Below are 22,248 nucleotides of genomic sequence, written 5' to 3'. Positions count from 1 at the left end.
CTGGAGCATAGGTTGGTGGCGTACGAGAGGAGGAAGGATGGACAGGAAGTGGGGCATGTGGAAAGTGGCAGAGTGGCGAAAAAGAAAAAATTGGAGCATTAAAATGATTGATGGGGCTGAGGAGAAAGCAAAAGAGCAGAAGAACCTCTCTCCTTTTTCATTTTGCCCTTTTTCTCTGTCACTTTTTAAGGCCAGCTTCTGAAATCAGCTGACGTGACATAGTTTAGCATTTTGTAACAGGAGTTTGGTTTCATCCTCCAGCTTGGACTCCTTTTTTATCCACTCTTTCTACTTGGTGAGCCACATTTCTTCTGTATTTTCGTAATGTTTCTGCAGCTCTTCCTTTGCTTCTCACGTCGGGGAATCCTCCAGAGCCATTTTTCCATGTAGCATGTCTCCGGTTTGATCTCTGTCTTCTGTCCCTTGAGAAGTTGCCACAGTGGCCTCCATCCCACTCTATCCCTAGCATCCTCCTCTGTCACACTAACCTTCTCCATGTCCTCCTACATCCATGAACCTCCTCTGAGCTCTCCCTCTTTTCCTCCTCCCTGGCAGCTCCATCTTCAACACCCTTTGTCCAATACATCAACGATCCTTCCTCATGCCTCCTCTGCACATGTCCAAACCACCTCAGCCTTGCCTCCAAAACACTCAACTTGAAATGCACCGATGATATAATAATGTCCATCCCGGTCACTTTTAATTAGTGCCACCGTTACCAAACCATAGATCACAGCAGGTCTTCATTGCCATCTTGTAAACCTTCCCATCTATCGCTGCTATCTTTGTGACATGAGTGTCTCCTGTAACACTTGTCAGTGCATCTACCTTTATCTGGTTTTAACTGTGACTCTCCTCCCTGTCTTCATAAAGATGTCTCAAACTAAATAGACACAGCAGTACAGATCAGAGGCTTAAACAGAGGCAGGTGAGCAGATGTCCCACCATCGTTGTCTTCACTAACTGGTTCTTGTTTTAAGATTCCTCTCATATTAAGGTCGTTGATGTGCCGAGTAATGTTCAGTCTTTGAAAATCACTTTAATAAAAGTATTTTTTAGAACCAGCAATCATCTTTTTGTTGTTTATAGTGTAAATATGTCTTTAGCAGCCAGCTGTAGTGAAGATTTGGCAATATGCTGAATATAAATACACCTTACAATTTGTACCAAGTGGCTGAGTAAAATAAATGTACAAGGAGTCCCGTTTTTCAATTTTTATGCCATTTTTATGTTTTTTCTTTACAACTTTTGCTCAATGATTTTTGCAGTGTGTGCAAACGCTGATGGCTTCTCCCTTTGCAATCTCACATTTCCATCATGTGATTATTTTATGTTCCAATACTGCTCGGAAAATTGTCAGTGATTAAAGAACGAAACAAAGCAAATGTGAAATAAAATGAAAAACATAATGAAGCCAAACACGTTCATATCCAACAAAGTTTCAGTCTCTCTTGTGTTTTGTCATTAATATTTAGCTCTGTCACCATAATGCATAGTGTCAGCAAACTGCACTGAATTATGGGAGCGCTGTAAGGTGTAGCAAGCTGGTTGAGTGCATGTCTAATTACAGGGTGAACCACAATGATGAAAATAGGTTAGAGAAAATTAGTTTTATTTTCTACATTACAAAACAGCTTAAACTGTCCAAATTCCTCCTCCCTTTCTCAACAGGAAGTTTTCCCAAAGTTCACTTTAAGCAGGACATCCTAGTTGGTTGACACAGGGCCATAAAAGGAGGATGAGAGTATCTAAGCTTCCTCATCCTCACTTCCTGCTAGGCTGCTGTCAGTGGAGTCCACTTCCTCCTCCTGTTGCTCCTCTGAGGACTGCGGTTCTGATTTGGGTTGCTGCTCTGGCTCAGTGGTGCTGGAGGGCTCGCTAGGTTCTGTCGCTGTGCTGCTCTCTGCAGGCTTGGAGTCCTTCTGCTGTTCTCCTTCTCCACCCTCCAAAAACTGTGACCAACCCTTCAGCCGCTCCTCTCGCTCGCGTGTCGTCTCTTCTACCTGCATGTACAGAACATGAAAGGCGAGAGATATTACCACGTGTAGAGTCTAAGGCAGTCTAACGTATCAAAATAATTCAAATATAACCTGTTTTACTTAAATAAATACCAAATGGGACACTGTGCAATCACTGAGTCTACCATGAACTCCTCTGTGTACCAAATTATTCTAGAGATACATGTCAGGCTATCTGTCTGATAGTTCAATTTGGCCTTAAACTGGGTCATGAAACAGGACAATTACGAAACATTCTTTTAAAAAAATACATTTAAAATAAAATAAATATGTTCCCTAAAATTTAATCAGCACCTCATGCAATAAAGTGCTGCTAGCACCCAAAAAAGTGACAATAATGTACATGAACTACAGTAAAAAAAAGATGTACTAACTTTCAGGCACAAAGCACATGTTGAACTGTACAACAGAATGCTAAAGACAATTACAGCTGTCAGAAAGTGAAAGAACAACCAAGTAAAGCTTTAACTGCAAACAGAAGCACAGAAAACGAAGCAGACTCTGAAATCTGTCCCTTGGAACAATTAAAACTTTCGCAGATTTCATTTCATGCAGGAACCAAAACGTCACTTAGAAATTGTGAAACTTACTCCAACTTGTCAGGGAGCTAATTATATGACAGGCTAGGTATTACTGCTTTTGACTGTGAATCACCAAGACCCCCAAAACCTCAATATTTCTGTTGTCTTTATTTACCTGATAGTCTGTCGTTCCATCCCAAAGCTGAGCAGATAGCTGCCTTCCTCCAAACCAGCGCCCGTTGAACGACAGAATACACGCATCAGCTTCCTCAGGCTCCTTAAAAGCAACTGATGCCACGCCGTCCGGGTGTCTCTGCAGCACAAATACAGCCACACATCCACTTCATCTCAACTTTTTCTTAGCTAATTTCCTACCACGACCTTCAAAATACAGAAATCAAACTCACATCAAAGAGGATGACCTTCTTAACTTCCCCAAACTTCTCACACTCACTCCGCAGATCCTCACGATACTCATTCAGCACCAGTGGATCCTCCTACAGAGAGCAAAGAGATTAATGCACAATGCTCTGTGTGTGTGTGTGTGTGTGTGTGTGTGTGTGTGTGTGTGTGTGTGTGTGTGTGTGTGTGTGTGTGTGTACGTGTTCCTCTCACACCTCAAAGTCACTGGGATGGAACATATTCCTGATGATGACAACTTTTTCATGCCTCTTCCTCGCGTCTCCTTTTTTCTCTGGCCTCCAATCCAACTGTCTACAAAACAAAACAAAGAATAAAGAAACAGCGGCCAGTAGTGCTTCTACTGAGGAGTTCATTCCTGCTACACAGAAATAAACAGATAAGAACAGAAAACAGAATTTACTTCTGCTGCTGCTGTAGCTTCTTCTTATAATCTTTGCTTTTCTTCTTCTTTTTGCTGGCGTCATACTGCCCCTTCAGCTCAAACCGTGCGGCTTCCACATGCAGTTTATAACCTCGGACCTCTGACTCATCAATCAGGCGTATAGCCAGATCCACAGACTCCTTCTGCAGAGAACCACAAACAAGTACACACAGTCATTTGACCAGAGTAAAGAAAGCAAGAGCAGGAGATTTGTCTCACCACTCAACAAGAGGACTACAAATAACGTTGTTGCTCCACGTATGGCACCCTCTATGGCCAATATTGCCAATATTAAGTGACAACATTTGCACAGTTATGGTGCGTGTCTGGGGCATTGACCGAGCAGGACAGACTAACCTTTAGATAGCAGCAAAGACCATCTCCCTTCAGATTTCCTTCTTTGTCTTTGTAAAGTTTGACTTTGTACTCTTCGGTGATGGGGTCCCTCATTACAATCCCACACTTTGACATCAGCTCTGCAAACTCCTCGGAGCTGATGTCAGGAGGCAGGCCTGAGAAGAAGAGACCAGGAGAGAAAGATTAGAGCAAGAGAGCGCCACGTGATAAACAGAGTCAGGTACTTTATGGGACGCCAGCTTCTTGGCATTCAGAAGAAGGGTATGTAGGTGATACTAACCTGACACGTAGACATTCGTGTTTTTATTTTCATCAATATCAAACCATCCTACGGGCAGAAAAAGGGAAACTGATCAAGAGTGACATTCCACTTACAACTTAAAAATTGCACATAACTGTATAAAAACAGTTAGTAAATTAACATAATAACAGCAGCACAATTTCTTATTAGATTTATATTTCTGTGTGTGTGTGTGTGTGTGTGTGTGTGTGTGTGTGTGTGTGTGTGTGTGTGTGTGTGTGTGTGTGTGTGTGATTGGATGGCAGTTTACCTTGCTCAGCTTTCCTCTTCTCCCCTTTCTGTTTGGTTTCTTTGCCTGGCGTCTCATGCTGCTCTGAGGCCGAGTTTGGGGCGGGATCTTCTGGTTTCTCCTTTTCTGTTGGTTTTTGTGGTGGTTTGCTGTCAGGCCCGGGTGCTGCTGGGTTGGTGCTGGTCAGGGAAGCGTTCTTTCCATCCGGAGCCGATTTCTCAATGAAGCCATAGTTGGCCTGGTAGGCTGCCATGAAGTCCTCTGTTATCTAGAGGAACAAATCAAACCTACTTAATATTGACACAGAAATCAACTCGGACCAATTTTGACACATCTAATAAAAGCTGTTATCATAAAATAAATGATAACTTTGTTTTTTCACTTTAATTTTACTAGTCAGCGCTTTTATGCTATATAAAAAAGAAAACTACACACTTCCAATAGCCAAGTAAGAAAACTATAACAATATAGTTTCTGTATCAAATACCAACACTCCACAGGTCAGTGCAATACCCTGTACTGTACTAACATCTCTCCAACAGCTGAAGCATGGCCAGAATGGGGTCATGCAACAGGAAAATGATCCCAAGAGCAACAGCAAGTTTTTGACTGTATTTATAAGGTAAAGCTGCTTCAATTCAATGTAGACTAAAAAAAGCTTAAGAAAGAAAAGCTGAGAGTCAAAGAAAGCTTGTACTTTGGGAAACCAGGCCTTCTTTTCATGATCCCAGTCATACACAGTCCCATCCTCTGGATCGGTGTAGGTGTATGGGTCTGAGCCATCTTCATTTCTCTGATCATAGAGCTCTTGCAGCCGCAGCTGCTCCATAAACTCTTTGTTGGGATCTGATTTGCCACTCATCTACGACAAGAAAGTGACACATTAGATTACCATGTTCAGACATATAGAGAGACACTGTATGACAACTTTATCACACCGAAATAGCCTGGATTTAATATCCTGCTCTGGAGTCTTGCACAGGTTCATAATCTGGATATTACTCACCCATCTAACTGCCCATAGCCAACTAATCACATATGAGTACCATCATTGTTACTATACTGTAACTGCCGAAAATGTCAGCCAGCTGCTTTAATCCTTCACAATGTCAAGGATAACAACCGACAGCTGGACTCAATGTGAGCTAAAACCTACAGCCCGTCTTCAAAAGGGGGCTGTATCTGAGTTAATATCAGGTTAATTCGGTCATTCACCTCTGCTATATTTTTATGTCCGTGATTAACACTTAGATTAAGTGTGTTGATGTTAGCCAGCATGGCTAGCGTTACCTTTCACAGCGATAGTCCAGGCACAGTGAGCTCTGGCTGGTGCGAAAGTTAACGGTGCAGATTATCTTAGTCAGATCCCCGCCACAGAACCAGCTTTGTGCTTTGAATGTGTTATAATTATTCTTTTTTTATTTCTAAATGAACGTTTCAGCGCAACCCGCTAACGTTTTGATTTACCCTCAGTTAGTAACAACGGCACTAAAACGAAGTACATCCGAGGTTATGCCACTTGTGCGCGTGCGTGGAAGACAAGGGGGAAAAGGAGGCATTCGATTTGCTCTTCTGCTTCTACCTTTTTTAAAAGAGCGTCTGCTGTTCAGCAAGACTAACGATCACTTTGTCCGCAGTTTGTTCGAGGGCAATGAATCGAACGTACGTCTTGTAGAATAACTAGTGTGGATAGTTAAGTGGTTGGCTAGTTCAATGCAGCTAACAGGTAAGTAATAAAATAGTCTCCTGGGTTTGGCATGGCCGAGGGAAGCGGTAATGTTAACGTCAATCCGGCCAACCTCCCACCGGGAGACCCGCAGCTCATCGGGATGATTGTGGAGCATCTGAAAAACCGGGGTCTTTTTGATGAGTTCCGTCGGGACTGTTTAGCCGACGTCGATACAAAGGTAATCTACTAACTCTGCTTTGTTTGTGTTTAACTTTAGCTAACCTGACACAAACAAAGTTATCCGTGTCAGTGCCACTTTAACTGTCCTAAATCTATCCGAGTGTCTTTTTAGCTGGCTACAGTATACTACAGTATACTTTCAACGCACAGTGTACTCCGTTACTTAGTGTGCGCTATTGCTGCATATTTACCGCGCTGTTGTTGTTGTCAGCCGGCCTATCAGAACCTGCGACAGAAAGTGGACAACTTCGTCACATCGCACCTGAGCACGCAGAACTGGAACCCGTCCATCAACAAGAACCAGATGAGGAACGGACTGAGGCAAAGTGTTGTTCAGTGAGTGTTTCCTTTGAGCTTTTTGCAACCTTTCAGCTCCTGTTTAGAATGTACTACACATGTGAGCTTCCAAGGAGCTTTTTTTCGTTTACCAATAGTTCTGCAGGCTTTCAGAAGGTCTTTCAAAGTTTTTCTTTGAACATTTGCTGCTTTTTCACTCGTTTTTAGTCCAGCCTTTGTACCTGACTATTGTTTTGTTTGTTAAGCTATGTAACACTGGCTTATGAATCCTTCAAGGAAAAAATGGGCACCTAACTCAAGGAATGAATCTTTCTTGTTGACACGTAACAGACAAAAACTGTATCTTTTGGCATATCATCTGTTCCGGTTTCTTTAGTTTAATCTATGAAAAATGCCAAAGATAATGCAGTTTGACAGACATAAAATGGTATTTTTGCACCAACAAGCTGACTGCCAAACAGTCATTAGCTGAAAAATTGGTGTAGCTCAGCATGGTGTGCAGTGTGTCCTTAAAAATATGAGGACACTGAATGAGTTGCAAGCCTTAAAAACTATCTACAGCACATGAACAGCATTGATTTTCAGTTGTCTGCCTGATAATAGGGTTAATTAACACAATTGACAATGTCACCTATAAAAATTAGTTGATGTGGAATTTCATTGTTGACGTGTCATACACTAAAACCACATAAATGTGTTTTTGTAACTGCAACACACTACAGGGAGGTATGAGGGCTTATCGCCTATGTCGTCTGCCAAGACTGCGCTCAATATTAATGAAGAAGAACGTAGCGCCAACCACAAAACAGGATGAATAAATAAAGTTAAATGCAGACTGTGCAAACCAGAGCTTTCCTTCCACAACAGCACTACTGCAGTGCACACTCACATGTTGGCTTTTGGGGTTTTTTTACATCTAATTTCTTTACGTAAATTAGTAAAAAGACTGTAGTGAACAGGTTATATATAAAATAAAGAAATGATCTGTTTTTGAAGTACTCACTTTTTGGGTTTTTGTGTTAAACATTGTATTTCAGTTTATGTTTACACATGCTTCAATAAATTGGTGTATCTATTTCCCATTTTCCTAGCAAAATATAAAGAAATGAGGAAGTGACTGAAGACTTTTGCACGACCATGCACTCAGCCATAATTTATTTATGTATTTTAAGATCGGGCATGCTGGAGTCTGGTGTGGACAGGATCATAACTCAGGTCGTGGACCCCAAGATGAACCACACTTTCCGACCGCACATAGAAACAGCCATCCACGACTTTCTGTCAGGGGACAGGAAGGAGGAAAGCACCTCGAGTTTGAACTCTGCTCCATCTGAACAGACAGAACCACAAGAGGCTCCGTCTGCCTCTGGCCCCAAAACCCCCTGAGGTGTGTGTTTAAAACCCAAAGCACAGCGTAAGGTCGACAGCAGCTCAAAAATGAGTAGTCTCTCTCTCTCTCGATACAGGCACACATGCTGGTCTCTAGTGGTCTGCACATTCTGTATGGCTGCATTAACCTTTGGAAAGGTGCAGCATCGGACGGGTGGACGATGAAGAGGAGGAAAGAGGAGGCTGTTTTGTGCCTCCAATTCAATGGATTAGTCAGGAGTGTGTCATTGCTCCTGCGTGAGGCTGCTTCGGGAGAAGGGCTACAACGCTGAGTGGTGCACTGTCGTCGTTTGAGTGTGGATTGTTAATTTTTTTTCGGTACTGGCTTTTTTTGTTTGTTTGGGGTTTTTTCCAATGTGCATTACTTTTTCTTTCTTTTTTTTTCTTTTTTTTAGCAATTATATATTTTTTAAATACAGAGCCAATTGTTCACTCACTCTGTTTATGCCTATGATATAGACATTTTCCAGTTTCCTGTTACTTTTTTTTATTTTTATTTTTTATGCTTGCACACTGTCTGCACTCATTTTTGATAGACTGAGGGGGAAAAAACTAAATTACTGAAGAACAATGCAATGAATGAATTTGTTTCATGTTTACAGGCCATAATTTTTCATTTCATCATGTCAGATTTTTCTTTGGTGTGTGTGCTTAATATGAAGTTTGTCCATCTCATGTGCTTACATTAAAAACAACTGCCACCATGTCCCTCTTTGTCTTTCTCTACCTCCTCTTAGTTGCTAAGCTTTCATCAGTGGATACACCATATTTTTATCAGTTTGTCTTTAAAGGAGATGGCAATACAGTTAACAGAGAGGAAATGACAGTAACGCTTTTTAATGATGGAAACCTCTGCAGCAATTTCTGTGTAAAGAAAGCTGGTGTATGGCGTTTATTAGTTTTCTTTGTTAAGTCTAACATAAAAGAAGCTGTCTGACGCAGCATTTCGCTCAATATGATCATTACCCGATGCTGCTGAAGTGAAGCAGAGCAAAGTCAAAGATGTTTTATTACAGACACAGGTAAGCGTTTTGCAATTTGACATATTTTAAAAAGTTTAAATTTCTCCAGTGTTGAACAGTAAAAATGATGCTTTCTTGTCCGAGGTCATTTAAAAAAAAACAGCGGGACAGCACTGCACACAACGGTAGACTGATGCATAATAAGCAAGCGAATAATACAGAAAACAGATTTGAGATGGGAAACTGTTCTTGAAGAGAGAGAGAGAGAGAAAGAGCGATGCAGGATGTGCGATCGTGGTGGAAGCAAATCAGCAAAAATAAAAGGGAATTAATGACGATGTTTATCAAACCTGAAGCGTAGTTTTGATCTTCTTTTGCTGTTTGTTCAGTGAATTTTGGTTGGAGAGTGACAAAACCTGCAGCTTCAGAATCTGTGTGCTGTAGGCTTTCAGCACTGAAGGTCTGTGTATGTTCAGGCGTTTCTGGAAAAGTAGATTTGTATTTAAAAATTGATTTAGGATTCAATGAATCGATATGGTGTTATTCAAGCTAAAATTGATTTAAATGGGAAAATCGATTATTTAAACACACCCCTAATAAGAACGGGTCCATCTTCCATGTACCTAAACGGTCCCGAACTTTCCAATTCATTCTCTATGGGAGTCCTAAACCACTACGAATGTAATATATTCTTTGTCCACTATAGTCTTCTGGCGCTGTTGCAAATTTATACAGTCATGTTTGGTGGTGAGTATCCCCGCCTGTCACGCGCGAAACTGGGGTTCGATTCCCTGACGGGGAGGCAATACGTTTTCATTCATAATGTTGAAAGTCAGACTGTGACATCCTTGGGAAGGTCCTTAACCAGTGGCGGAGCGGGGGGGTGGCTTACTGGGCTTAAGCCCGGGTTGTTTTTTCAGAAGCCCGGGGTCTTTTGGAGTGTATTTTTTTTTTCATAGTTAGATGCCTGGCTGACAAAACAAAAACTACACACAATATTTGAAGCACTGCGAGTGTGCTCTTGGAGAAGCGCAGCCAGGCAGACAGAGGAGAACTGAAGTTTGACCAGGTACCAAGGCAAATCATTCGTACTGTACAAATAATGCAAATATATGACGGTGTATCACAAAAGATTGATGTCAAACAGATCACTTGACCCATATTACATTACTTGCTCTTCGAGTGAATCAACAAATGGCGAAATGAAAAGCCAAACAACAACTCTGTCTCTTTAGAGAGTCTCAGCTTACATGTGTGTTTATTTCATATTTTCAGTTGTTGCCTTCCACCAGTGGTGTGTCCAGCGGGGTGGCCTGGGGGGGCACAGGCCACCCCCAACCAGACTGGCCACCCCAGGTGCCACCCCAAAGGCAAAACAATAAAATTCAATCAAATATCAAATGTCCGATTATGTTTTCACGGTGAAGCTCAGATATCCGAGTGTAAGTGAATGCAGCATCGGCTTCTGCGCTATGTGCATCATGTTGGCAAAGGTAGTTAGCAAAGGTAGGAGAGCCAAGCACGAAAGACGGCACTACAGGAAACAATTTTTCAGTGAAAGAAAATGAGAACAGAATAAATGTCCAGGTAAGTAATATTAAGTTTGTTGAGTTTAGTAAACTTCGGTGAAATTAGAATACCAAGGAAAAAATTACACTTAAAGAATTATTGCAGCCGTTGAATATATCAGACAGTATGCTACTGAGGGCAGCTAACATAAGAGTTATGAGTTATAAGATGTAATCTAAGTCGTAACATTGCTGTATGGAGCTGCAGATTTGGTTGCAGGTTAACATAGCTGGACTGGCCATCGGGCATACCGGGCACATGCCCTGTTGGCGACTATCAAGCCTTTGAGTCGCCGAGCAGCTGAATAGGGGAATAATGTTGACGCGCCCGCTGTTTAAAACGTTAGTCAAAGTTCCAAGTTAAAACTCCTTTATTTGTTATCAAATCCTTAAAATCCGTAGAAAAACAGTGATCAAAAACATTCCAAGCTTGAGCGGTCAGCAAAAGTCGACTTCCCCCATCACCCACTCATTCACAAAATTTCCCTCGGGCCGTGAACAGGTGATATAGCAATCACTATTACAGACACCACGTGACCCAAAGCTACGCCTATCCATAACATTCCGGCCCCTAATTATTACATTTTTACAGTAATAATTACACATCCAACACCACAACTCACAACACACACTTCATCATATCACAGACACCCAGTGAGACAACATAACATACTCAAAAAGTCCACCAAAGTTATTTTCTCATGTCTTCTCTTCTGTCTGCACATGGTCAGTCAGTCATAGGCCAGAGGTTACCAGCACTTAGCCTAAATATAGTCAGTCTGTAATGTACATCTCATAACATTAAAGTCAATTCAAAGTTAGTTATGTCACACTGTGTCAAAATGTCATAATCATGGGTCAGAAGTCTCCTGAAGAAGGCATATCTTTGTGATGGGTCTGCACACATGGCTGGTTGGGGTCTTAATCCAGACCTGACGCACAAGCCCCTTTTCATCTGGTGCAGCTCCGGTGACTCTCCCAACGATCCAGGAACCACGAGGTGCAGAATCATCCACTATAAGGACCACATCTCCGGGAACGAAGTTGCGTTTAATCCTTCCCCATTTCTGGCGCTCTAATTCTGTGACTGGGACTCTCTTTGCATATCCTCTAGATATAAGATCTGTCATGAAGGCAGTGTAGTCTTTGTGAAAGTCTTTATCTCTGATGAACCTTTTCTTCAAACCTAAGGCTCGTTGCTCAATTGCACAGTTGTCAGGCATTCTTATGTCTCGGTCTTTTAGTGGCAGGGCAATGCTGTAGTGCCAATCCCCCAAAGTCACCGTCTTGCTGGCCAATTCCAGGAACTTCAAGTCTTCCTTTGACAGCCCCATCTGTTCATCATTGCTGCTCTCAGGAAAGTCCATCTTGAACTGCTGTTTCCATAGCTTGTCCAGTATGACAGCAGAAACTCTGTTGGCGGTAACTGTTGCCAAACATCCTGGCCTTCCACAGCATTCTCGATTAAGTGGCCCATTCACAGTCCAGCCGAGCACAGTCCTAATGGCAAAGGGTCCATCACCTACACTCCGGATGACCTCCAAAGGTTCTAGAGCTCTGGGCATATTCATGCCAATCAAAAGCTCAACATTGGCCTTAATTTCTGGCAAATGAACGTGCTTCAAATGTGGCCAGTCATCCAGGTCCTGTTGATTTGGGATGTTACCAGTATCTACAGGCATTTTATGCTGAGTGAAGAGGTTAGGCATATCACAGTACATGTCACTGTCCAATCCAGCAACTTCAAGTTCAGGTACAATGAAACTGTCCACCACTTTCTCCTGTCCCATGGTGCGCAGGAGAATCTTTGTCTTCCTCCCAGCAATATTCAGCTTGTCCATAAGACCCACTGTACAAAAGGATGCTGAACTCCCATGGTCCAGAAAGGCATACGTTTCCACTATTCTTTGACCTCTCTTTGATTTTACTTTAACTGGCACAATGGCAAGCTTACAGTCCTGTTCACCGGCCCCAGTAAGACCACTAGTCTGGATCGTAACAGGAATGTTATCTGCCTCATTATTAGGTTTGACTTCATTCTTCTCTTTGTCGTGGATATGGAGTATACTTGCATGTCGGAGGCCACAGATTTTACATGAAAGGCGTTTTCTGCATTCTTTGCTTATGTGCCCAGTACACAAACAGCCAAAACAAATGCGGTTCTTTTTAAGAAAAGAAATCTTCTCATCATGAGGTTTCTTATCAAGCAGAGCACATGACTCCAGTGTGTGTCCACCTTTGCAGAAAAAACAAGCCTTCACAGTGCTGTGACGATCCTGAGCCTCTATCTGATTCTGTCTCTCGACGTCAGAGACTGTTGTGGCGAAGCTACTTCCTTTAGCTTTTAGATGTGGAGAACATTTCCCTCCATTGCTGCCCTTGGCTGCTAGATGTGTTGCTGGAACGTCACATAGATTTCCAAAGATGGGATCTGTTGCGATTTTAACTTGACGCTCAAGGAAGGAAAGAATGTCAATGAATGCGGCTCTGCGATGTTGCCTCTCCTGAATGTCATATGCTACTGTTCGCCATTTGTCTTTTAACTTATATGGCAGTCTTCTAATCACAGCAAGCATATTGGCAGGTGTATTTAATTCAGAGAGATCATTAATCTCTTCCATTGCATTGCAGCATCCACGTAAGAACAAACAATATGCCTGAAGAGCTTTTCCATCTTCCGATCTAATCAGTGGCCATGAGTGAACTTTGTTCAAATAGGCAGATGCAATCACATGTCCATTCCCAAAGTGCTCATACAGCAGAGTCTTTGCCTTTACATATCCAGCACTTCCAGACATATGTTGGCAGCTTTTAACAAGTTCATTGGGCTGCCCCTTGGTGTACTGTGCAAGATAATGCAGGCAGTCACCAGCATCGCCAGTCTTTGCTTCTATGACCTGTTCAAACGAGCGCATAAAGGCCTGAAAATGTAAAGGGTCACCATCAAAGGTTTGAATCTCCCTTTTGGGCAGTGAAGAAAGACTTTGCTGATGGACCAACATACAAGTTAATTCATTTTGTTTTTCCATAATGGACAACAGATTTTCATTGGCTACTGGAAGAGCAGCTTGTAGCTTAGGCAAAGGTGGAATTGATCCAAAAGCATCAGAAGGCCCCATAAAAGCTGGTGCAGGCCTTTCCCTTTTGATATTCTGTTGCACTGTTTTTACTTGAAGCTCTGCATTCCCAGTGATTGCATTTCCTTTTGTAAGCGTCTGAGAAACAAAAGTCTCTGCATCCGCATTAAGAATTTCAAGGCTGTTTCCCTTTGTTTTAAAATATGATTCCATTCCATTAGATTTCCGTGAAGCGACGCTCCGCATAGTGGATCCAGTTCTCAGCACGTTCACCTTTGCAACAGTTGCAGCTATATCTGCTTCAAGCTGAAGTTGTTCTTTCTTTCTCCTCAATTGTTCCTCTTGTTCTTCAAGAGAGTGTTTTTCTTTCAGCATATGTTGACGTGCGAGCAAGGCGGCCATTTCAGCTTCTGCCCTGAGACGTGCAGATGAAGTAGATGATACTCTTGAGCTTGACCTACTGCCTTGATTTGACACACTGTCGGATGGCAACACGTCATCATTAACATCATTCTGAGGATTAAGAGATGATTGAGGTTCTTTTCCAGTGTGCTCTCGAACCTCCACTTCTCCTCCCAGGGAAGTTTCCTGTGACTGTGCCTTGTCAGATGATGGCCTCCCTGAATGTTTATCAGTTTCAGAAAGCCATATGTTAACATCCTCCATAAACCCTTTATTGTATTTAGCGATGCTTGAGAACCATGTATTTTGTTTATCTTTCTCATCAAATGAGATTAGAGAAAGTAAAGATTCATGCAATGCACTGGCATCCTTAAACAGGTGTGTTAACTCATCAAACTGTTTTTTGACTTGTGAATGATTTTTATCATCTTTCATTAGCTCTTTAAGAGACATAATAACACTTTTCATTTTGTTTACATGCCTTTTCCGATCTGTTTGGATGGTTTCAATTTTGTTTGCAAGAGCTTTCTCAGTGAGGGAAGTTATTCTTTTATCCTTTTCAGTTTTTCCAACAACAGATGCAGCCTGTGATCCACTCATTTTAAGCATTCAACATAAGCAGCATGCCAAAATCCAAAACAAAGGCAACAGCAATTCCTTCAAACTCAGTTGAACGCCTGCAGAGCCACAACTCACACACACCAAATCCAACAGCATACGTAGCGGTGGGCGTGTCACAAAAACATCTTCGTATGGTCAGAATCCAAACTGCGTTCAAACAAACAATACGCAGCACAAAAACACAGTTTACATACCACCGTCGTCTTCTCCTTATCTGTCGGTCTAGCCGCTTTTACGGGTGTAGTGGCGGCGGTGTGTGGGCTCGCATCGGCGTTTATTCAGCGCTGATTGCGGGACGGTCCATTGCCGTCGCACTTTTTGCTGACAAATGTTGGCGACTATCAAGCCTTTGAGTCGCCGAGCAGCTGAATAGGGGAATAATGTTGACGCGCCCGCTGTTTAAAACGTTAGTCAAAGTTCCAAGTTAAAACTCCTTTATTTGTTATCAAATCCTTAAAATCCGTAGAAAAACAGTGATCAAAAACATTCCAAGCTTGAGCGGTCAGCAAAAGTCGACTTCCCCCATCACCCACTCATTCACAAAATTTCCCTCGGGCCGTGAACAGGTGATATAGCAATCACTATTACAGACACCACGTGACCCAAAGCTACGCCTATCCATAACATGCCCAGTGACTTATTTTTTATTTTTTTTTGTAATGGCATGAACAATGAGAGGTGGTGGATTGGCCAGATGCAGGTCGATGTGTAAAAATAACTCAGTTGTTTGGTGGTGGCTATGGCGGGGCTTCCACAGAGGCCAGCAGGTGGATGAGGGAAGGGGAGGCAGGAGGAGAGACCCGAGGCAGCCGCCGGTCCGAGTGTCAGGTGAACTGAACTTCAGGTAAGAAGTTATGACCTGCCCATTTCAAAGAAACAGGCTCTGTGTTTTGCCTTATATGCATCCACAGGTGTGCCACCAATTTACTCACATGGACTCTACTAACCTATCAGAAGCTTCTTCAGCTCAGAATGGAATCGTCTGAAGTTTTCTTATTAATTAACAATAAACTTAGTGTACATGTACTCCTAAATTTGATGAAGGTGACAAAAAATAGACAGCCCTGTCTCTCTTTATTCTGACATTTAACTAATTCAAAAGATATTTCAATATTTATTTATCCAAAACAAAACAAGTTTACTCTAAATTGATGTTGTACAGAAAAAAAATGTTCTTGCGTTTTCCATAAAGTGTATGTAAATATCTGGTTTAAATTGTGAATATACTGTGTATTGAAATTCCTCTTGTTTTGCATAGAAATATACTGAACAACATACAAAGCATAATATATGAAATAACATTTACCAGAGTTTTTTCTTTGAAAGAAGCTCCTTATGTTCATACACTCCAAAAGACCCCGGGCTTCTGAAAAAACAACCCGGGCTTAAGCCCAGTAAGCCACCCCCCGCTCCGCCACTGTATAAGGACTAATCCATCTACCATTTACCGAAACAGTTTCCAAGTCCTTCGCTATGGGAGTCCTAAACCACTACGGATGTAATATATTTCTGTCCACTATTGTCTTTTGGCGCTGTTTCGACTTTATACATGATACGTTCATTATGGTTGTTTTGGAAGAGGTTTAGTCTCTTTCGTTGACGATAGAGAACTTTGCGTTGAGGCTTCTAGTCATTATAATCTCTGTCCGCTATTATTTGCACGTAAAACTTGATATGCATTACAGGCTATCCCACTGTGGACATAGTTGAGTCACGATTGGTACTGCAACATAAGAGGCCGATGACACCTTCCTCGTTAGTATAGTGGTGAGTATCCCCGCCTGTCACGCGGGAGACCGGGGTTCGATTCCCCGACGGGGAGGCAATATCTTTTTATTCTCAATGTTAAACGTCAGACTGTGACGTCCTTGGGAACGTCCTCAACTGCTTAATGTTTCAGGGTTTCCTTGAACAGACTCAGGAATTAAACAATATTCAAACACATGACAGTTACTGCTCTTTTCTAAACCGTAGCTTCAAAACTCTCCCTGGACAGCGCTTTGAGTGCTCAGGTAGAATAGAAAAGTGCTATATAAGAACGAATCTATCTACCATTTACCGAAACTGTTTCCAATTCCTTCTCTATGGGAGTCCTAAACCACTACGGATGTAATATATTTTTGTCCACTATAGTCTTCTGGCGCTGTTGTAGTTTATACGTGATACGTTCATTATGGTTGTTTTGAAAGATGTTTTGTCTCTTTCGTTGACGGTAGAGAACTCTGCGTTGAGGCTTCTAGTCATTATAATCTCTATTATTTACACGTAAAACTTGATATCAAAACGAGGGAAACAGAGATACTACCACGCTGAAGACATAGTTGGGTCACGATCGGTACTGCAACATACGACTCCGATGACACCTTCCTCGTTAGTATAGTGGTGAGTATCCCCGCCTGTCACGCGGGAGACCGGGGTTCGATTCCCCGACGGGGAGGCACTATCTTTTTATTCTTGATGTTAGACGTCAGACTGTGACGTCCTTGGGAACGTCCTCAACTGCTTAATGTTTCAGGGTTTCCTTGAACAGACTCAGGAATTAAACAATATTCAAACACATGACAGTTAGTGCTCTTTTCTAAACCGTAGCTTCAAAACTCTCCCTGGACAGCGCTTTGAGTGCTCAGGTAGAATAGAAAAGTGCTATATAAGAACGAATCTATCTACCATTTACCGAAACTGTTTCCAATTCCTTCTCTATGGGAGTCCTAAACCACTACGGATGTAATATATTTTTGTCCACTATAGTCTTCTGGCGCTGTTGTAGTTTATACGTGATACGTTCATTATGGTTGTTTTGGAAGAGGTTTTGTCTCTTTCGTTGACGGTAGAGAACTCTGCGTTGAGGCTTCTAGTCATTATAATCTCTGTCCGCTATTATTTGCACGTAACACTTGATACACATTACAGGCGTGCACAACTTAACGTATCAAAACGGGGAAACGGCAATACTATCCCACTGTGGACATAGTTGAGTCACGATCGGTCCTGGAACATACGAGTCCGATGTTACCTTCCTCGTTAGTATAGTGGTGAGTATCCCCGCCTGTCACGCGGGAGACCGGGGTTCGATTCCCCGACGGGGAGGCAATATCTTTTTGTTCTTGATGTTAAACGTCAGACTGTGACGTCCTTGGGAACGTCCTCAACTGCTTAATGTTTCAGGTTTCCTTGAACAGACTCAGGAATCAAACAATATTCAAACACATGACAGTTACTGAACTTTTCTAAACCGTAGCTTCAAAACTCTCCATGGAAAGCGCTTTGAGTGCTCAGGTAGAATAGAAAAGTGCTATATAAGAACGAATCTATCTACCATTTACCGAAACTGTTTCCAATTCCTTCTCTATGGGAGTCCTAAACCACTACGGATGTAATATATTTTTGTCCACTATAGTCTTCTGGCGCTGTTGTAGTTTATACGTGATACGTTCATTATGGTTGTTTTGGAAGAGGTTTTGTCTCTTTCGTTGACGGTAGAGAACTCTGCGTTGAGGCTTCTAGTCATTATAATCTCTGTCCGCTATTATTTGCACGTAACACTTGATACACATTACAGGCGTGCACAACTTAACGTATCAAAACGGGGAAACGGCAATACTATCCCACTGTGGACATAGTTGAGTCACGATCGGTCCTGGAACATACGAGTCCGATGTCACCTTCCTGGTGAGTATCCCCGCCTGTCACGCGGGAGACCGGGGTTCGATTCCCCGACGGGGAGGCAATATCTTTTTGTTCTTGATGTTAAACGTCAGACTGTGACGTCCTTGGGAACGTCCTCAACTGCTTAATGTTTCAGGTTTCCTTGAACAGACTCAGGAATCAAACAATATTCAAACACATGACAGTTACTGAACTTTTCTAAACTGTAGCTTTAAAACTCTCCCTGGACAGCGCTTTGAGTGCTCAGGTAGAAAAGAAAAGTGCTATATAAGAACTAATCCATCTACCATAAAACGTCATATACATTACAGGCGTGCACAACTTAACGTATCAAAACGGGGAAACGGCAATACTAGCCCACTGTGGATAGAGTTGGCCCATCGCGTATAGGTTAAACGGAGAAACAGCCAATCAAATGGCAGCTTTTCGGGCATTGGGGGAAAAAAAAAAGAGTTTGGTTTTTTTTTTACACTGAACTGTCTGAGCGCGGGTTCGAGTCCTGGTTGGGACAAAGGTTGTGTTACATTATCAAAAGTTAAACACCATTTTCAATTTACTTATTGTGGGTAACATTTATTTTTCACTTTGCTTTTTCTTATTATTTGATTATCATTTTGTTTATATTATATAGTGTTATGGCCTGTGGAACAATTTTCCTGCATTACTACATAACTCAGACTAATCTGTATCATCACAGTTTTGAGATGATACATACCAGACATATAGTCTACAATTATGCACACATCCAACTTTTAATACAAAGACTAAAGCTAAAACTATAAACTGCTAGTTTATATCTATTCATTTTCCAGCACAAACTCAGTACTGACATCATTACTTTATTCCAGTCATGCTCTTGCCTGCCTTCACCGAGCATGGTTTAAATCTGTTGCTCTTCTGCTTCTGCGTTTCAGATCCGCAGCCATGCAGCCCGCCTCCTCTCCTTTCTCCTCCTCACTGTGGTCACTCAGAGCCCTGTCCCAGCCTCCATCTTCATCTTCATTACTATCAGCATGTTGACTCTGGGGTGGTGGTTGTGCAACATCCTGTCACTGCTGGGATTCTTTCTGCTATGATGGGTCATTGGAGTCTAACTGCCAAACAGTTACATTTATTTCTGTATCTCAATAAATCATGTTCGTTTTTTCCACATGATCTCTCCTTATTGAACTGCTTTTGTAGATAAGCTTCAAGCCAGAAAGCAACAATACCTAAACCAAAAATATTATCATCAGAAGTGAGAAAGTGTCTGGACTATCTCCAGCTGTGTTGCATGTATTAAAGATAACTTCAGACACTGTCTGGTTGTCATGTCTGAGACAGGCTGTATAGTCAAACAGATAAAAGACAGCAGTCATGTTTCTAATATTACAAATCAACCAGAAAGATTATAAAGATAAAAGCTGTGAGACCCCACTAGAGAAAGGATGGCTTGTTATCATTACATGAAGTGATTTAGAAATAATATGTAAGCTTTCAGGGCAGCACTCACAGCTTTTTAAAACTGATTACCTGATGGTGAGCACACACAGGTATATAAACATACAGGTTAACTCTAAGAGGTTATAAAGAAGAGAGCTGTGCTGCTATTTTTACAGAACACAATTTATTCACATTTTTATATTTACAATCAGTTTATTTATAGAAACAAAATAAACATTACAAAACTAGAACAAAACTATCTTATGTACATAGGGCTGCTCGATTATGGCAAAAATGATAATCACGATTATTTTCACTGAAATTGAGATCTCAATTATTTGACGATATTTATTTAACAATGTATTGAATAATGACTTTAAAGATTGTCAAAAAATAATATAAAATAGTGTGCAAATACTGATAACAGTGCAAATGTTTGCAATATAAAAAATAAATGAAAAATGTAAACATCTATGTTTAGTGAACTTTGCAGTGTTGCTCTGTGGTGCAGCTACGACACCGTAGCAAAGTTTACACACTATGTCTGCTTGATCCACGTCTGACTCCGCGAACCCATAATGTTTCCACACCACTGAAGTTTGTTTTATCTCTCTTTTCAACCAACGGCAGTCACTCTCCTCTCCAAATAACTTCTGTTTAGCTTTCCGAGCTTCCCTCGGGTCCTCTTAATCAACGGTCCCCAACTCGCGGGCCTCGGACCGGCACCGGTCCGTGAGTTGTTTGGTACCGGGCCGCGAGAGTTGAGGCTCAGGTGTTTTCAGGGGTTTTTATCGGTTTTCAGCGTTATTTTGTTATCGTTTTTATCGTTTACTCGGTTTTCCTTGGTCTTTTCACATGTGTTATGAATAAATCATCTTTTTTTTCGGTACTGGTACTAGTTTTATTTTGTTGTATTTATCCGCGACACCTTAAAGGCCGGTCCATGAAAATATTGTCGGGCATAAACTGCCAGGTCCGTGGCGCAAAAAAGGTTGGGGACCGCTGCTCTTAATTGTTGTGACACGTGTTCGAAATGCAGAGAGGTGCTCTCGATTTGCCACACGGAGCAGCGCGAGAGTAAAGCATGAGGGAGGGGCTAATAATCGGCTCAGTCTTTTTTAATGATCGTTGAAAGCCCAGATCGTAATCGAGATTAAAATTCGATTAATTGAGCAGCCCTATATGTACAATATCAACAGTTTCTCCCCTATTTCCTCTTTTCTTCCACCCATCTTTGTCTCTCTGCCTCGTAGAAAGGAGACTCCCGAATCTCCTTCCAGGTGCTCTTGGCTCGTGAGCCAAAGCCAACCAGCTGATCATCCTCAGAGGCTTCTGCAGCAACACTCACTCTGCTGGTCTTGCAGTTCAGAAGAGTCTTTATCTCTGTAAAGCTGAGGGCATACTGTACAAATGAATGCAAGCTCTCCTTGCCATGCCCTTCTTCCACAGAGGTCCCTGCAGCCTCTTCCTTCTGGAGATCTTTGATCAGGTACATGGTGTACCCGACATCCTTCCCCAGAAGCCACCGGAAAGATTTCCCTTTATACTTTCCAAACTGCAGCATGTACTCTCCCTGCACTTCCTTCATGTCAGACTCATCCCCTCCTCTCTGATAGATGACAGTCAGAGCATTCTGATGTACAGCATCCTCCCTCACAGGTGCAGACTTGTCCTGCAGTTTGGGGTCATTTTTAACGGGTCCTGGAGAAGGTATCCAAGTGGCCCCTTGCGGAACACCACAGAGATTTTCCCTGGATATGGCGCAACTTTCTTCTGCATCTTGATAAGCAGTGAAAAAATAAACAATTATATTAAACAAAATTGATTCCAAACACAAACAAAGACATTTCAGGTTATAATCTTGCTGCTGGGTTTACACAGCAGGATGCAGGAGAACAATAACGAGACTCAATTTGAAAGAACATTGACAACATTTGCGATAAAAGTGTTTTTTCCTCCAGGTATAACAAACTGTTCTGTCTGTAAATAAAAACCTTTCATGGTTGAATGATTATTGGCATATCTGCAAAATTTGTGGTAACTGCTTAGTAGTCATGGCACATAAGAATTGCTGGTAGATTAACAACATATATGTATTTAAGCTATCGTGTTTATTCATACACGAGTGGGCATTGCTCATGTTAGAGATATCAAAACAGACTTTCGCATTGATAAGGTGACTGACCATTACAACATGAAAGCAATACATTTTTTTAAAGCAGGTTCAGTCATTTAGCATGTCATCTCATAACAAGACACTTATTGGTTATTTAATTGTACCACATTATAGTAATGTCAGTGTCACAGCAGTCGGAAACCTACAAAGTTTATTTACTGGCAAAACACGTCAATGAAACACGCAATTTATTTAAGGATCACGTTCATTCATTTTTTACCGTGCCACTTTACAACAGTAGATAAACTCCCACGTCTTTAACTGACCGATGGATGCTTCGTAAATGCAATCGCAACACGCCTGTTACCTGTAATATACACCTGTAAATGTATTCTGTTGGTTTACTCTTATTTCAAACGACGTTTCTTACCTTTGATCAATGAATGAGGAGCGTTGGGATGTGTTGCGAGCGTTGAGTTACTCGTTTTCTCTCCCGAAACGTAAAAGAGGAGATTTTTTAAAAGTGCCGCCGCATCTCAAACTCGCAAC

The 22,248-nt window shown here is 41.8% G+C and overlaps 2 protein-coding genes and 3 non-coding genes across 7 annotated transcripts; 4 read left to right on the top strand and 1 right to left on the bottom strand.

Annotated features, from left to right (window-relative positions):
• Positions 1-1,591: 1,591 nt before the first annotated feature.
• On the bottom strand, positions 1,592-6,406 carry htatsf1 (HIV-1 Tat specific factor 1). 2 transcript variants are annotated; one of them, XM_026181493.1, is made up of 10 exons: positions 6,371-6,406; positions 4,968-5,132; positions 4,292-4,538; positions 4,021-4,068; positions 3,741-3,895; positions 3,363-3,526; positions 3,157-3,253; positions 2,947-3,036; positions 2,715-2,852; positions 1,592-2,003 (listed from the first exon to the last, which is right to left on the bottom strand). In XM_026181493.1, the coding sequence occupies exons 2-10, from the start codon at positions 5,130-5,132 to the stop codon at positions 1,749-1,751; spliced, it is 1,359 nt and encodes a 452-aa protein (XP_026037278.1). In that variant the 5' UTR covers positions 6,371-6,406; the 3' UTR covers positions 1,592-1,748. The 2 variants fall into 2 exon arrangements, with proteins under 2 accessions (XP_026037278.1, XP_026037277.1); XM_026181492.1 differs by lacking the exon at positions 6,371-6,406 and adding an exon at positions 5,561-5,766.
• On the top strand, positions 5,878-8,217 carry bod1 (biorientation of chromosomes in cell division 1). Of its 2 annotated transcripts, none has more exons than XM_026181496.1 (4): positions 5,878-6,177; positions 6,391-6,515; positions 7,649-7,863; positions 7,943-8,217. In XM_026181496.1, exons 1-3 carry the CDS (start codon positions 6,028-6,030, stop codon positions 7,860-7,862), a joined length of 489 nt encoding a protein of 162 aa, XP_026037281.1. In that variant the 5' UTR covers positions 5,878-6,027; the 3' UTR covers position 7,863; positions 7,943-8,217. The 2 variants fall into 2 exon arrangements, with proteins under 2 accessions (XP_026037281.1, XP_026037282.1); XM_026181497.1 differs by having other exon boundaries at positions 7,922-8,217.
• An 8,028-nt stretch (positions 8,218-16,245) lies between these two features.
• trnad-guc (transfer RNA aspartic acid (anticodon GUC)) lies at positions 16,246-16,317 on the top strand. The gene has a single exon. It is a non-coding gene; the product is annotated as a tRNA-Asp (tRNA).
• Positions 16,318-16,860: 543 nt separating this feature from the next.
• On the top strand, positions 16,861-16,932 carry trnad-guc (transfer RNA aspartic acid (anticodon GUC)). The gene has a single exon. It is a non-coding gene; the product is annotated as a tRNA-Asp (tRNA).
• Positions 16,933-17,510: 578 nt separating this feature from the next.
• trnad-guc (transfer RNA aspartic acid (anticodon GUC)) lies at positions 17,511-17,582 on the top strand. Its single transcript has one exon. It is a non-coding gene; the product is annotated as a tRNA-Asp (tRNA).
• Positions 17,583-22,248: the final 4,666 nt, after the last annotated feature.

Source organism: Astatotilapia calliptera, chromosome 10 (assembly GCF_900246225.1).
Source record: "Astatotilapia calliptera chromosome 10, fAstCal1.2, whole genome shotgun sequence".
Taxonomy (NCBI): domain Eukaryota; kingdom Metazoa; phylum Chordata; class Actinopteri; order Cichliformes; family Cichlidae; genus Astatotilapia; species Astatotilapia calliptera.
This window is presented reverse-complemented; position numbering and strand designations above follow the sequence as displayed.

What these genes read in the sequence shown, in the direction of transcription:
- bod1 (XM_026181496.1), top strand. Translation starts at nt 6,028, where the DNA reads ATGGCCGAGGGAAGCGGTAATGTTAACGTCAATCCGGCCAACCTCCCA. An exon ending in TAGCCGACGTCGATACAAAG is followed by an intron (nt 6,178 to 6,390) that starts GTAATCTACTAA and finishes TGTTGTTGTCAG; the next exon opens with CCGGCCTATCAGAACCTGCG. An exon ending in CTGAGGCAAAGTGTTGTTCA is followed by an intron (nt 6,516 to 7,648) that starts GTGAGTGTTTCC and finishes ATGTATTTTAAG; the next exon opens with ATCGGGCATGCTGGAGTCTG.
- htatsf1 (XM_026181493.1), bottom strand. Translation starts at nt 5,132, where the DNA reads ATGAGTGGCAAATCAGATCCCAACAAAGAGTTTATGGAGCAGCTGCGG. An exon ending in CACGAATGTCTACGTGTCAG is followed by an intron (nt 3,896 to 4,020) that starts GTTAGTATCACC and finishes TCTTCTTCTCAG; the next exon opens with GCCTGCCTCCTGACATCAGC. An exon ending in AGAAGGTCATCCTCTTTGAT is followed by an intron (nt 2,853 to 2,946) that starts GTGAGTTTGATT and finishes TTTGTGCTGCAG; the next exon opens with AGACACCCGGACGGCGTGGC.